The sequence below is a fragment of the Rhodnius prolixus genome, unplaced genomic scaffold (genome assembly GCF_049639745.1).
Source record: "Rhodnius prolixus isolate KJV_2025 unplaced genomic scaffold, Rpr scaffold_6, whole genome shotgun sequence".
NCBI classification, from domain to species: domain Eukaryota; kingdom Metazoa; phylum Arthropoda; class Insecta; order Hemiptera; family Reduviidae; genus Rhodnius; species Rhodnius prolixus.
Window position 1 is genome coordinate 42,912,114 of NW_027411634.1, and position 14,198 is coordinate 42,926,311.

General features: G+C 31.7%; 1 protein-coding gene across 11 annotated transcripts in view; it reads right to left on the bottom strand.

Moving 5' to 3' along the window:
* The window catches only part of LOC141460979 (dynein beta chain, ciliary-like), a 129,920-nt gene that overhangs the window by 76,013 nt on the left and 39,709 nt on the right, over positions 1-14,198 (bottom strand). For all 11 annotated transcript variants that reach the window (XR_012462451.1, XM_074141522.1, XM_074141525.1 and 8 more), the window contains 6 exons: positions 5,562-5,614; positions 5,131-5,246; positions 4,444-5,039; positions 3,447-4,003; positions 1,991-2,563; positions 112-230 (listed from right to left, as the gene is read on the bottom strand). Coding sequence is in view for 10 of the 11 variants with exons in the window: in XM_074141522.1 (XP_073997623.1) it covers positions 112-230; positions 1,991-2,563; positions 3,447-4,003; positions 4,444-5,039; positions 5,131-5,246; positions 5,562-5,614 (2,014 nt within the window). In the remaining variant the exon portion in view is untranslated. The remainder of the gene's footprint in view (positions 1-111; positions 231-1,990; positions 2,564-3,446; positions 4,004-4,443; positions 5,040-5,130; positions 5,247-5,561; positions 5,615-14,198) is intronic.

The window sequence follows — 14,198 nt, forward strand, 5'->3', positions numbered from 1 at the left end:
CCCTAAGGAGATTGAATATCATCATGTAAAGTTATTGCGCTAGTGGTACCGAGATGAAATTTATATTTTTGATTTTATAGAACTTTCAATAAATATTGACCATCTACTTACGAAGATTCGACGGCTTGCTTCAAACCATGTAATACGAATTGGTCGACCATTTCTAGATATTTATCCCAGAACCTTCTTTTCGTAGGATTTGTAGCAAACATTTGTAAAATTTCACATAACTGAACACAAATACAATTTAGATTATTTTTTCTTGTATTAATATGAAAAATAAGTATTCTCAACTGTCATCTAAAACTCTAAACTCTGAAATATTTGAGAAAATGTTTGTTTTTTTTTTTTATATATAAATAGTACTTTTTTAACTTATTTCCTAACATTTTCTCAAATATTTCAGAGTTTATTTTATTTTTTCTATTTTTTAAGTGCAATTTGTAACCTTTGGCTTCCTTATTTTAAGACAGCCTACATTAAAATTGACTACTGTCCATCTAAAAGAGTTTTCAATTACTTAAACAACTTGATAAACTAACACTGTTGAGTGCTTGTGAACACGTTTTCTTGTAAAACAAACGTAATTTCTCATACAAAGATAAAAGGAATCCTGGAAAATGATATACCGTTTGAAAGCCCATTAAACAAGGAAACTTTTATAAAAAGTGCCAGCACCTAGGTTGGATCACATAAGGGCCTAATGAGTTTTCTTAAAAATTTCGATTACTTTTATTTTTCCAGCATCCGGAGGAAGATTGAGGCTGTTTGGAGAATAACTTATGCTTCGAAATGGTATCAATTTTTAGAAAATTTATCTGCCTTTCTAATCGTGTCATCAGAATCGAATTCGGACTAAAACTTTCTGAGTAATAACATTTTTATTGGGAAAAAGTAATGATTTTAGAAAAAAAATTAAAAGTGACGTCACTCAAGAACAGTGGAAAATATGAAATTGGCCTATACGTCATTGAACTCCACTTTAGATGTACTACACACAGTAGGCCTATGGACAATACTTACTGGTTCACCCTGTGTAAATAAAAATTCATTTTTATTTTCACGAGCTACAGAGCTGTTTGGCAGTCAATAAAATACTATAAATATATAGTATAAGGTAAAATATAAAAAGCAAATAAATATAAACAATACAACTTAAAAAAACAATACCCCTACTCTAAACAGAAAGAGTAATAATAAATTAAGAAAATTATTAATTCTAAAAGATTTTTGTCAATATAAACAATAATTTAAAATCTCAAGAGAATCCACGATGTTTTCTGGCTTAATATGCGAAGAGATCTCCCTGCCACATTTCGGAAAAGAACCAAAATCTCCTTCGGCTGAACGTTTAACACAGTAACACCATGCTGTGGGCAAGTACATATCTAACTATTGTTCATTGTTTTTGGTGACTGATTCATTAATCCAGAAGCAAGTAAAGAATGTCAATTTTAGCCATCATTTTTAATTTATTTTGCCGAGCAGTCGACCTAGGGACTACCTCATCTTGAGAGGTTATTGAAAATATAATATTTTTATATTATATTTTATATCATAATGTATATTCCTGTCTGCTTATGAGTTCATAAGCATAAAATCATGACTGAAATTGACTGAAGTTTCTTCCTATTATTATTTAATTTTTAAGCCATTATTCATTCCAATCCGGAGAGAACTGTTCTAATGAAGACAAACTTATTAGCAACTTAAGAATTTCTTAAAATTCGGAAGTATGAATAGCATCGTAGTAGCGAATGTTAAGTTACTAGGTATAAGTGTGAGTGAGTGTGTGATGATGAGCAAGAATTTGCAGACCTTTGAGCGATTGATTTGAAGGAGTTGTAGAAGACGTAGAGTTCACTTCAAAATGTAAAGGGAGAATGTGACATCTGTGAAGCGTCGTAATAACTACTAAAAGAAGATATGGCTGGACCCACCAATCTAGATTCTAATTCTTCAAAAAATGTTATTAAACAGCGATAATTACTGATACAGTCTGAAGAGTGGATTCTGCAGAAGACTTGATGGTCGATGAAGCACTACGACCCATCACTTCCACATCATCTAAATCAGTTTCCTCATCATCGTCTATTATGTATTCACCAAGTATTCCCTTTTCGTACAGACCTGATGAACTATCATCATCTAAATCTTTATGCAGCTCGCCTGTTGACTTCTTAATCTCCTTTGCAGGCGTCTTTTCTTTTTTCTCTTTTGCTGTTTTTTCGTCTGGCTCTACTCTAGTCGGTTTTTCAAAGGCTCCAGTCTCTTCTTTCTTATTAGATTTCGGATTATACCAAATATCGAACGGGTCATCAGTGCCATACGTGGCTAATAATTCGTCATAATATATAATGATAGCGTCTTCAGTTTCCGATAAATCTAAGTCTATTCCGTCAATAACCTTTACGTCCCCTGACTCTACTAATCCATTAGTTGATTCAGTAGCGTCGCCATCAGAAGTTTCTCTTCTATTTTCCAAATCTTCTGCAACTACTTTTGGACAACCTTTCCGTTTCTTTAAGTGTTGATGTCTTACCTTTGATATCTCATCCTCAACCTATAATTAAAATTTTACATTACAAACTTACAATATGAAACAAAGGAAACTAGGATCTCAGAGAGCTAAAGTTAGAAGTATTTTAGATGAAGTCAGTCAGCCAGCATGTTTCCGTCATCTTACAATCATTCAACTGAAAAATGTGAGGACAACCCCGTAGGAAATTATCGAAAAAGTTTAAAATTGATGAGGAATCCCAAGGTGAAGTTTAAGTGGTTAGGTTCAGAAATATATATATGCCCTTTAAGAATACGGGCATGCAAATTTTCATTTCTCATCAATCTGGAATTTCATTGAGTGTACGTAGAGGAAGAAAACTAATCCGAGGTGTTGCGTGGAACTAATCCGTGCTGAAGAACGATGGAAGAAAGATGGCTATCGAAAATGGAACTTACAAGCGCCCTTAGAAATGGCGTGTATTCCATCAGGAAGCCTGCGTCGTAACCAGAATTATACGAAACGATGAACCCCTTTCTTAGGAGAAGGATTGGATATCAGTGAGTGGTAATCCAAAGCGCCAACAGTTCCCTTTTTCTGCAATTTTCATGGAGCCTGAGTATTTACGAATGTCGGAACGGAACTTTATAAGGGAGTGTCTGGCACCACGAAATGGTTTCCCTAATTACCCGCTCCCCACCACTTTCCATTTTCCTAAATCCTGGATTTACTAGGATTGAAAGGTGTATGTTGTTCTGCATAAAGAAAATACCTGAGCCATTTCAAGGAATTTTCCAGCAGGACCAACCCACCAGCTAGGGGATGGTTTCTTAGTTTGTTTCTTTTTAATTATTGAATACTATATGCTTAAATATCCAATTCATTTGCTTTATAAACATGTGTAAAAATTGATCGTATTGTAGATATTTATAAATGCTAACAATACCTGCTCTTCGCTGATTTCCCTAGTCGTCTTCTGTTTAGTTGGTGCATCTGTTTCAATATCTATCTTCAGTTGCATGGTCGATTCATCTTGTTCAACTTCACCACTTTTTTTACCGGCTTTCTTTTTTATATTGATTTCTTTATCCTCTGCCAATTCTTCGTTTCCTGATGATGACAGAGAAAATGGTGTAGATATTTGTACTACATTGGAATCAATGGAGGTAGAAGTGGTAGTCGCTTTCTCAGAAGGTAGCCCCGATGAAGAAGTTGTTGGTATGGTTCTAGACAAAACGACAGAACTTTCCGCAGTAGAAGTGGTTGTAGAGACGCCGGTTGGTTTAGGCCCAAAAGGCTCACATCTAGCAAACAATGCAATATCAGCTGAATAAGTTCTCCCTGTAGAAGATGAAGTGTTTGAAGTTTTTAGAACTTCTATCAACTCTTTGTGTGCAGAATTTTCCAAAGCTAATGGAGTTTTTTCTGTCGGGATCCCAGACAATTCTAAATCGGAAAATTTCAGCTCACATACAGAATGCTTATCAGGGAAGCACAAGATATCTGAAACATAAAAAAACAGGTAAGTACGAGGAATTATAACTTTGAAAAAAGCTCAGTAGAATATATAGCTCAAGGAATACGTACAAAGTGATGAATATTTTAAGAGGTTTAGCAGTGTATATACCAATAATAATTAATGATTTTAAAAATGAAAGATTTAATTTTTCAGGCTCTCAACTGATACTCTACTGTGTTAAGAGTTTTGCTTTGGGTAAAATGAAAATCTTCATCTTATGGAAAATTTAAAGTTCCTAGATTCCTTAGTAATTAAATTTGCGAAAGATTTTACGGCCGCCAAACAGTTAAACATTTCTTTAATTCAACTTATGTTTATATGATTTTTTTTTTACTTTGATGAGTTTATTAATTATAATGATTTACTTTCTAATGTACAGTTTCATTTAAATAATTTTATAAATTATAGGTGAATTTGTACCAACCTTGAAATTTTTCATTGAAATTCAGACATTTTTTTTTAATAAATTTATCCCACTTTTCTCTGAGAGCTTCTCCATCTCCCGCACCTAATAGAAAATCATCATCATTTTGCTGTTCCGCTTCCTCTTCAGCATGTCCTTCAACAAATTCTTTGGATTCATGTCTTTTTTTTATTTCTTTTTCTGAATCTTCTTCTTCTCTCGGCCCTTCCTTATCAGGCTCCAGCTGATCACCAATACCTGTGCCAGACGATTCCTGTTCACAATTAGAATCTTCAATTCGGTCACATTCGCCTAAAAATTTGTTCAACTTTGCCAAAAGATCTTTGGATTTCACTCTTCCTTTCAAAGGCTCTTCCTTTTCAGTCTTCCTTTCGTCTTCTAACCGACTGTCGATAATGATTTTTTCTTTGTCTTCACCTTCAGCATGTACCTGTTCTACCGATGAACCTTCCAAATTTTCTAGACCTTCATCTTTTATATCGTCAAATGCCTTCAATACGTCTGCCTCGCTTAGTTCAACTTTTAGGCCAGGTACGATTGCATATTGGGTTGGCTTAGGAGTAGGTCTTGTTTTCTTCCATTCTGTATTTAACTCTCTGTTAAAAAAAAGAAGGAAGAGTTTAAGCAGCAGTTACTTTACCAATAAAAAGTTAGAAACTAGATATTTTGAAATTGAATGATGCTTACTCCGCCCATTGGAACGGATGAAGAAATGGATGCTCTCTGTTTAGTGCTTCTGATTCATGATCTGACTTTTCTTGTTCCGAAGAAAGCTCTGTAGGACCTAAAGTTTCTCTTTGTGCCTTTAGCAGAAAACAATAAGATTAATTAGTAAATAAAAGGAAAGGTCAAAATGAAATTAAAGCTAAGAAAAGGAATCTGCAACCCACTAGATCCCCATATCTTTCACAAATTCAAAGCACGCTTGGATTTCAACTCGGCTTACGACTTACTGGTCTAAACGCAATACAAACTGAGCTACTTTCTTCCTTATTTTTAGTTTTTTGTTCTTTCTTCTACGCTGAACCAGCAATTTACTTTCTCTGATTTCTAACGTTATTCACGAAATCATGTTGCCATTACAGTCTAGAAACTTAATAATAAACAACAGTTCTTACCGTTGAAACAGATCGCTCGGTTTCCGGTACTGGCCCCTCAGGAATCTCAATCCCTGCAACATTAATAAATCTGCACCTAAACACTCACATCTTCATACAGAAATTATTATTGTCTACATTTAAAATTGTTTCCTAAAGAAACCTCACTTAAATTTAAGCAATTTCCTCTAAAATTTTGAATAGGTCCTCATAACAAGCAAACCCCACAACTTGACACTCACTTTTTGCACGACAGTTTTTAACTTAGACTGATAATTTAAAGAATTATTTTCTGAATTTTATACACAGTAATTAAGATGCACTTCTACTCTTTTACAATGGATATATTCGAATAACAAAAAAAATGAAAATGAATACATAAATCAAGAAAATTAAAACAAAATAAATGACATCCAATAAATATAAAAAAAAAATTATTAGAATTCTCACTAGCTATAGATTTAAATGTTTCATCCGCTACTAGCTCACGATTGTTTTTGGGCCTGTAATGGCCAATTTGCCCCCAAGTCTGATTAAAAGCATAGCTAGAATTTCAAGTTACACAAAAATTGGTTTTCATAAAATAGATTTTAATATTTATATTCTAATTTACTTGATATTGTAATTACTTTGGATCTAATACTTGATAACTGCTCTGGCTTTTAAAAGGAAACCCTCTGATAAATTCACTGGCTCAACTCAGGCTACTCTTTAGCGTCTGTCCAGTTATTCTGATGATGCTTCCCCAAATTAAGAAATATTGTGGAAGTTCAAGAAAGAGAGGGGAGTAAGTAGTGAGAGATTATCATACCATGGTGCCTAAAAATTCCCCTCCTTACGCAGGCTTTCCGGCAAGTTGATCCATAAGCAATTGTTAGTCACAGAAATGATTTCTCAGAGGCTCGTTCAAACTCAGTCATATCGCTTTATAACAACCATCCTTCGTTACATCCTTTCGAGTTTCAATCGCTTTTTAGTTTTTGAGACATTTTGTAATCCAATTTCTTTCACATTCTAGTGTACTTTCAATGAAAATTAAATTTCTAAAATTTTACTATTATTCTGTGAAAGTATTTATTAGGTACTAAAACATCTTATTATGTATTGCGGTACTGGGTTCAATTCCCGGTCTTAGGCCTTGGATTTTATTTAATGGTTAATAAAAGAAATTTACAGTAAAGTATGTTTCAGAGTTGGGCAAAAATTTAATCAATTAAATAACAATTGAATTAAATCGAAATTTAATTTTAATCATGATTACAATTAAAAAATTTAATCGGCCAAAATTAGTTGATTAAAATTAATTCACTTTTAATTTAATCGGAATTTAATCAATTAAAATTTTTAATCATAACTAAAAATTAGGATTAAAATTAAATAATCAGAATTTTAATTGATTGAATTAAATTCCTTTAGTTTTAATCACTTTGGACGATTAAATTTTTTAATTTAATCAAAATTTGAGAGATTAAATTTTTAAAACCAAACATTGCCAATGGTTAAACCAGAATCGGACCAATGCATCTTTATTCCGCCCAGCTGGTGCCTCTTCTCTATCAATATTATCACATTTCCCAAATTTGGCACCTTCATTCTACCAGTCTGGTGTCTCACCTGTACTATGTTGGTGACTCTCAAGACTTATATAGGACCACCTTACACTCACATTTAACCATGTTTACCACTCACTAGACTTAGATAGGACCACCTTACACTCAAATTTCACCATGTTTACCACTCACTAGACTTTATACCTTCAAAAATTATAGATATGTGCAAAAAATAACTGTAGTTAGCAATTGAGAAAAACAAAGTGTATAAGAGAAAAAAAATTCCATATCAATACGTGGTTCACAGTGGGAGATTTATAACGGTAATAATTTTAAAGAATTTTATGACCCAAAAAATTTTCAAACCCTTTAAATCTTCTACATTTATAGATCTGTGCACAAAATAACTATAGTTTATAATTGAGAAAAACAAAGTATATAAGAGAACAAAATTCCACATCAATACGTGGTTCACGGTGGGAGATATAGAACGGCCATAATTTTACAGAATTACATGACCCAAAAAATTTTCAACCATTTATACCTTCTACATTTATAGATCTGTTCACAAAATAACTATAGTTTTTAATTGAGAAAAACAAAGTATATAAGAGAACCAAATTCCACATCAATACGTGGTTCACGGTAGGAGATATAGAACGGCCATAATTTTACAGAATTTCATGACCCAAAAAATTTTCAACCCTTTATATCTTCTACATTTATAGAACTGTGCACAAAATAACTATAGAATATAATTGAGAAAAACAAAGTGTATAAGAAAAAAAAATTCCATACCAATACGTGGGGCACAGTGGGAGATATAGAACGGTTATAATAGTAAGAATTTCATGACCCAAAAAATTTTCAACCTTTTATATCTTCTACATTTGTAGATCTGTGCACAAAATAACTATAGAATATAATTGAGAAAAACAAAGTGTATAAGAGAACAAAATTCCACATCAATACGTGGTTCACGGTGGGAGATATAGAACGGCCATAATTTTACAGAATTTCATGACCCAAAAAATTTTCAACCATTTATACCTTCTACATTTATAGATCTGTTCACAAAATAACTATAGTTTTTAATTGAGAAAAACAAAGTATATAAGAGAACCAAATTCCACATCAATACGTGGTTCACGGTAGGAGATATAGAACGGCCATAATTTTACAGAATTTCATGACCCAAAAAATTTTCAACCCTTTATATCTTCTACATTTATAGAACTGTGCACAAAATAACTATAGAATATAATTGAGAAAAACAAAGTGTATAAGAAAAAAAAATTCCATACCAATACGTGGGGCACAGTGGGAGATATAGAACGGTTATAATAGTAAGAATTTCATGACCCAAAAAATTTTCAACCTTTTATATCTTCTACATTTGTAGATCTGTGCACAAAATAACTACAGTTTTTAATTGAGAAAAACAAAGTGTATAAGAGATAAAAATGCCATACCAATACGTGGTTCACAGTGGGAGATATAGAACGGTCATAATTTTACAGAATTTCATGACCCAAAAAATTTTCAAATCTTTATACCTTCTACATTTATAGATCTGTGCACAAAATAACTATAGTTTATAATTGAGAAAAACAAAGTGTATAAGAGAAATAAATTCCATACCAATACGTGGTTCACAGTGGGGGACAAAGAACGGCCACAATTTTACAGAATTTCATGACCCAAAAAATTTTCAACCAATTATATCTTCTACATTTATAGATCTGTGCACAAAATAACTATAGTTTATAATTGAGAAAAACAAAGTATATAAGAGAACAAAATTCCATATCAATACGTGGTTCACGGTGGGAGATATAGAACGACCATAATTTTACAGAATTTCATGTCCCAAAAATTTTTCAACCCTTTATATCTTCTACATTTGTAGATCTGTGCACAAAATAACTATAGTTTATAATTGAGAAAAACAAAGTATATAAGAGAACAAAATTCCACATCAATACGTGGTTCACGGTGGGAGATATAGAACGGCCATAATTTTACAGAATTTCATGACCCAAAAAATTTTCAACCCTTTATATCTTCTACATTTATAGATCTGTGCACAAAATAACTATAGTTTATAATTGAGAAAAACAAAGTATATAAGAGAACAAAATTCCATACCAATACGTGGTTCACAGTAGGAGAAAAAGAACGGCCACAATTTTACAGAATTTCATGACCCAAGAAATTTTAAACCCTTTATATCTTCTACATTTATAGATCTGTGCACAAAATAACTATAGTTTATAATTGAGAAAAACAAAGTATATAAGAGAACAAAATTCCACATCAATACGTGGTTCGCGGTAGGAGATATAGAACGGCCATAATTTTACAGAATTTCATTACCCAAAAAATTTTCAACTCTTTATATCTTCTACATTTATAGATTTATGCACAAAATAACTATAGTTTATAATTGAGAAATACAAAGTGTATAAGAGATAAAAATGCCATACCAATACGTGGTTCATAGTGGGAGATAGAGAACGGCCATAATTTTACAGAATTTCATGACCCAAAAAATTTTCAACGCTTTATATCTTCTACATTTATAGATCTGTGCACAAAATAGCTATAGTTTAAAATTGAGAAAAACAAAGTGTATAAGAGAAATAAATTCCATACCAATACGTGGTTCACAGTGGGGGAAAAAGAACGGCCACCATTTTACAGAATTTCATGACCCAAAAAATTTTCAACCATTTATATCTTCTACATTTGTAGATCTGTGCACAAAATAACTATAGTTTTTAATTGAGAAAAACTAAGTGTATAAGAGATAAAAATGCCATACCAATACGTGGTTCACAGTGGGAGATATAGAACGGTCATAATTTTACAGAATTTCATGACCCAAAAAAATTTCATCTCTTTATACCTTCTACATTTATAGATCTGTTCACAAAATAACTATAGGTTATAACTGAGAAAAACAAAGTGTATAAGAGATAAAAATGCCATACCAATACGTGGTTCACAGTGGGAGTTATAGAACGGTCATAATTTTACAGAATTTCATGACCCAAAAAATTTTCATCCCTTTATATCTTTTACATTTATAGATCTGTGCACAAAATAACTGTAGTTTAAAATTGAGAAAAACAAAGTGTATAAGAGAAATAAATTCCATACCAATACGTGGTTCACAGTGGGAGATATAGAACGTCCACAACTTTACAGAATTTCATGACCCAAAAAATTTTCAACCCTTTATATCTTCTACATTTGTAGATCTGTGCACAAAATAACAATAGTTTATAATTGAGAAAAACAAAGTATATAAGAGAACAAAATTCCATATCAATACGTGGTTCACGGTGGGAGATATAGAACGACCATAATTTTACAGAATTTCATGACCCAAAAATTTTTCAACCCTTTATATCTTCTACATTTGTAGATCTGTGCACAAAATAACTATAGTTTTTAATTGAGAAAAACGAAGTGTATAAGAGATAAAAATGCCATACCAATACGTGGTTCACAGTGGGAGATACAGAACGGTCATAATTTTACAGAATTTCATGACCCAAAAAATGTTCATCACTTTATACCTTCTACATTTATAGATCTGTTCACAAAATAACTATAGTTTATAATTGAGAAAAACAAAGTATATAAGAGAACAAAATTCCACATCAATACGTGGTTCGCGGTAGGAGATATAGAACGGCCATAATTTTACAGAATTTCATGACCCAAAAAATTTTCAACCCTTTATATCATCTACATTTGTAGATCTGTGCACAAAATAACTATAGTTTTTAATTCAGAAAAACTAAGTGTATAAGAGATAAAAATGCCATACCAATACGTGGTTCACAGTAGGAGATATAGAACGGTCATAATTTTACAGAATTTCATGACCCAAAAAATTTTCAACCCTTTATATCTTTTACATTTATAGATCTGTGCAGAAAATAACTATAGTTTATAATTGAGAAAAACAAAGTATATAAGAGAACAAAATTCCACATCAATACGTGGTTCACGGTAGGAGATATAGAACGGCCATAATTTTACAGAATTTCATGACCCATAACATTTTGAACCCTTTATACCTTATACATTTATAGATCTGTGCACAAAATAACTATAGTTTTTAATTGAGAAAAACAAAGTGTATAAGAGATAAAAATGCCATACCAATACGTGATTCACAGTGGGAGATATAGAACGGTCATAATTTTACCGAATTTCATGACCCAAAAAATTTTCATCCCTTTATATCTTTTACATTTATAGATCTGTGCACAAAATAACTGTAGTTTTTAATTGAGAAAAACAAAGTGTATAAGAGATAAAAATGCCATACCAATACGTGGTTCACGGTGGGAGATATAAAACGACCATAATTTTACAAAATTTCATGACCCAAAAATTTTTCAACCCTTTATATCTTCTACATTTGTAGATCTGTGCACAAAATAACTATAGTTTTTAATTGAGAAAAACAAAGTGTATAAGAGAAAAAAATTCCACATCAATACGTGGTTCACGGTAGGAGATATAGAACGACCACAATTTAACAGAATTTCATGACCCAAAAATTTTTCAACCCTTTATATCTTCTACATTTGTAGATCTATGCACAAAATAACTATAGCTTTCAATTGAGAAAAACAAAGTGTATAAGAGAACAAAATTCCATACCAATACGTGGTTCACAGTGGGAGATATAGAACAGTCATAATTTTACAGAATTTCATGACCCATAACATTTTAAACCCTTTATACTTTCTACATTTATAGATCTGTGCACAAAATAACTATAGTTTTTAATTGAGAAAAACAAAGTATATAAGAGATAAAAATGCCATACCAATACGTGGTTCACAGTGGGAGATATAGAACGGTCATAATTTTACAGAATTTCATGACCCAAAAAATTTTCATCCCTTTATATCTTTTACATTTATAGATCTGTGCACAAAATAACTGTAGTTTAAAATTGAGAAAAACAAAGTGTATAAGAGAAATAAATTCCATACCAATACGTGGTTCACAGTGGGAGATATAGAACGTCCACAACTTTACAGAATTTCATGACCCAAAAAATTTTCAACCCTTTATATCTTCTACATTTGTAGATCTGTGCACAAAATAACAATAGTTTATAATTGAGAAAAACAAAGTATATAAGAGAACAAAATTCCATATCAATACGTGGTTCACGGTGGGAGATATAGAACGACCATAATTTTACAGAATTTCATGACCCAAAAATTTTTCAACCATTTATATCTTCTACATTTGTAGATCTGTGCACAAAATAACTATAGTTTTTAACTGAGAAAAACAAAGTGTATAAGAGATAAAAATGCTATACCAATACGTGGTTCACAGTGGGAGATATAGAACGGTCATAATTTTACAGAATTTCATGACCCAAAAAATGTTCATCACTTTATACCTTCTACATTTATAGATCTGTTCACAAAATAACTATAGGTTATAACTGAGAAAAACAAAGTGTATAAGAGAACAAAATTCCATACCAATACGTGGTTCACAGTGGGAGATATAGAACGGCCATAATTTTACAGAATTTCATGACCCACAAAATTTTCAACCCTTTATATCTTCTACATTTGTAGATCTGTGCACAAAATAACTATAGTTTTTAATTGAGAAAAACATAGTGTATAAGAAATGAAAATGCCATACCAATACATGGTTCACAGTGGGAGATATAGAACGGCTATAATAGTAAGAATTTCATGACCCAAAAAATTTTCAACCCTTTATACCTTCTACATTTATAGATCTGTGCACAAAATAACTATAGTTTATAATTGAGAAAAACAAAGTGTATTAGTGATAAAAATGCCATACCAATACGTGGTTCATTGTGGGAGATATGGAACGGCCATAATTTTACAGAAATTCATAACCCAAAAAATTTTCAACCCTTTATATCTTCTACATTTATAGATCTGTGCACAAAATAGCTATAGTTTAAAATTGAGAAAAACAAAGTGTATAAGAGAAATAAATTCCATACCAATACGTGGTTCACAGTGGGAGAAAAAGAACGGCCACCATTTTACAGAATTTCATGACCCAAAAAATTTTCAACCATTTATATCTTCTACATTTGTAGATCTGTGCACAAAATAACTATAGTTTTTAATTGAGAAAAACTAAGTGTATAAGAGATAAAAATGCCATACCAATACGTGGTTCACAGTGGGAGATATAGAACGGTCATAATTTTACAGAATTTCATGACCCAAAAAAATTTCATCCCTTTATACCTTCTACATTTATAGATCTGTTCACAAAATAACTATAGGTTATAACTGAGAAAAACAAAGTGTATAAGAGAACAAAATTCCATACCAATACGTGGTTCACAGTGGGAGATATAAAACGGGCATAATTTTACACAGAATTTCATGACCCACAAAATTTTCAACCCTTTATATCTTCTACATTTGTAGATCTGTGCACAAAATAACTATAGTTTTGAATTGAGAAAAACTAAGTATATAAGAGAACAAAATTCCACATCAATACGTGGTTCACGGTAGGAGATATAGAACGGCCATAATTTTACAGAATTTCATGACCCATAACATTTTGAACCCTTTATACCTTCTACATTTATAGATCTGTGCACAAAATAACTATAGTTTTTAATTGAGAAAAACAAAGTGTATAAGAGATAAAAATGCCATACCAATACGTGGTTCACGGTGGGAGATATAGAACGACCATAATTTTACAGAATTTCATGACCCAAAAATTTTTCAACCCTTTATATCTTCTACATATGTAGATCTGTGCACAAAATAACTATAGTTTTTAATTGAGAAAAACAAAGTGTATAAGAGAAAAAAATTCCACATCAATACGTGGTTCACGGTAGGAGATATAGAACGGTCATAATTTTACAGAATTTCATGACCCAAAAAATTTACTTCCCTTTATATCTTTTACATTTATAGATCGGTGCACAAAATATCTATAGTTTTTAATTGAGAAAAACAAAGTGTATAAGAGATAAAAATGCCATAACAATACGTGATTCACAGTGGGAGATATAGAACGGTCATAAATTTACAGAATTTCATGA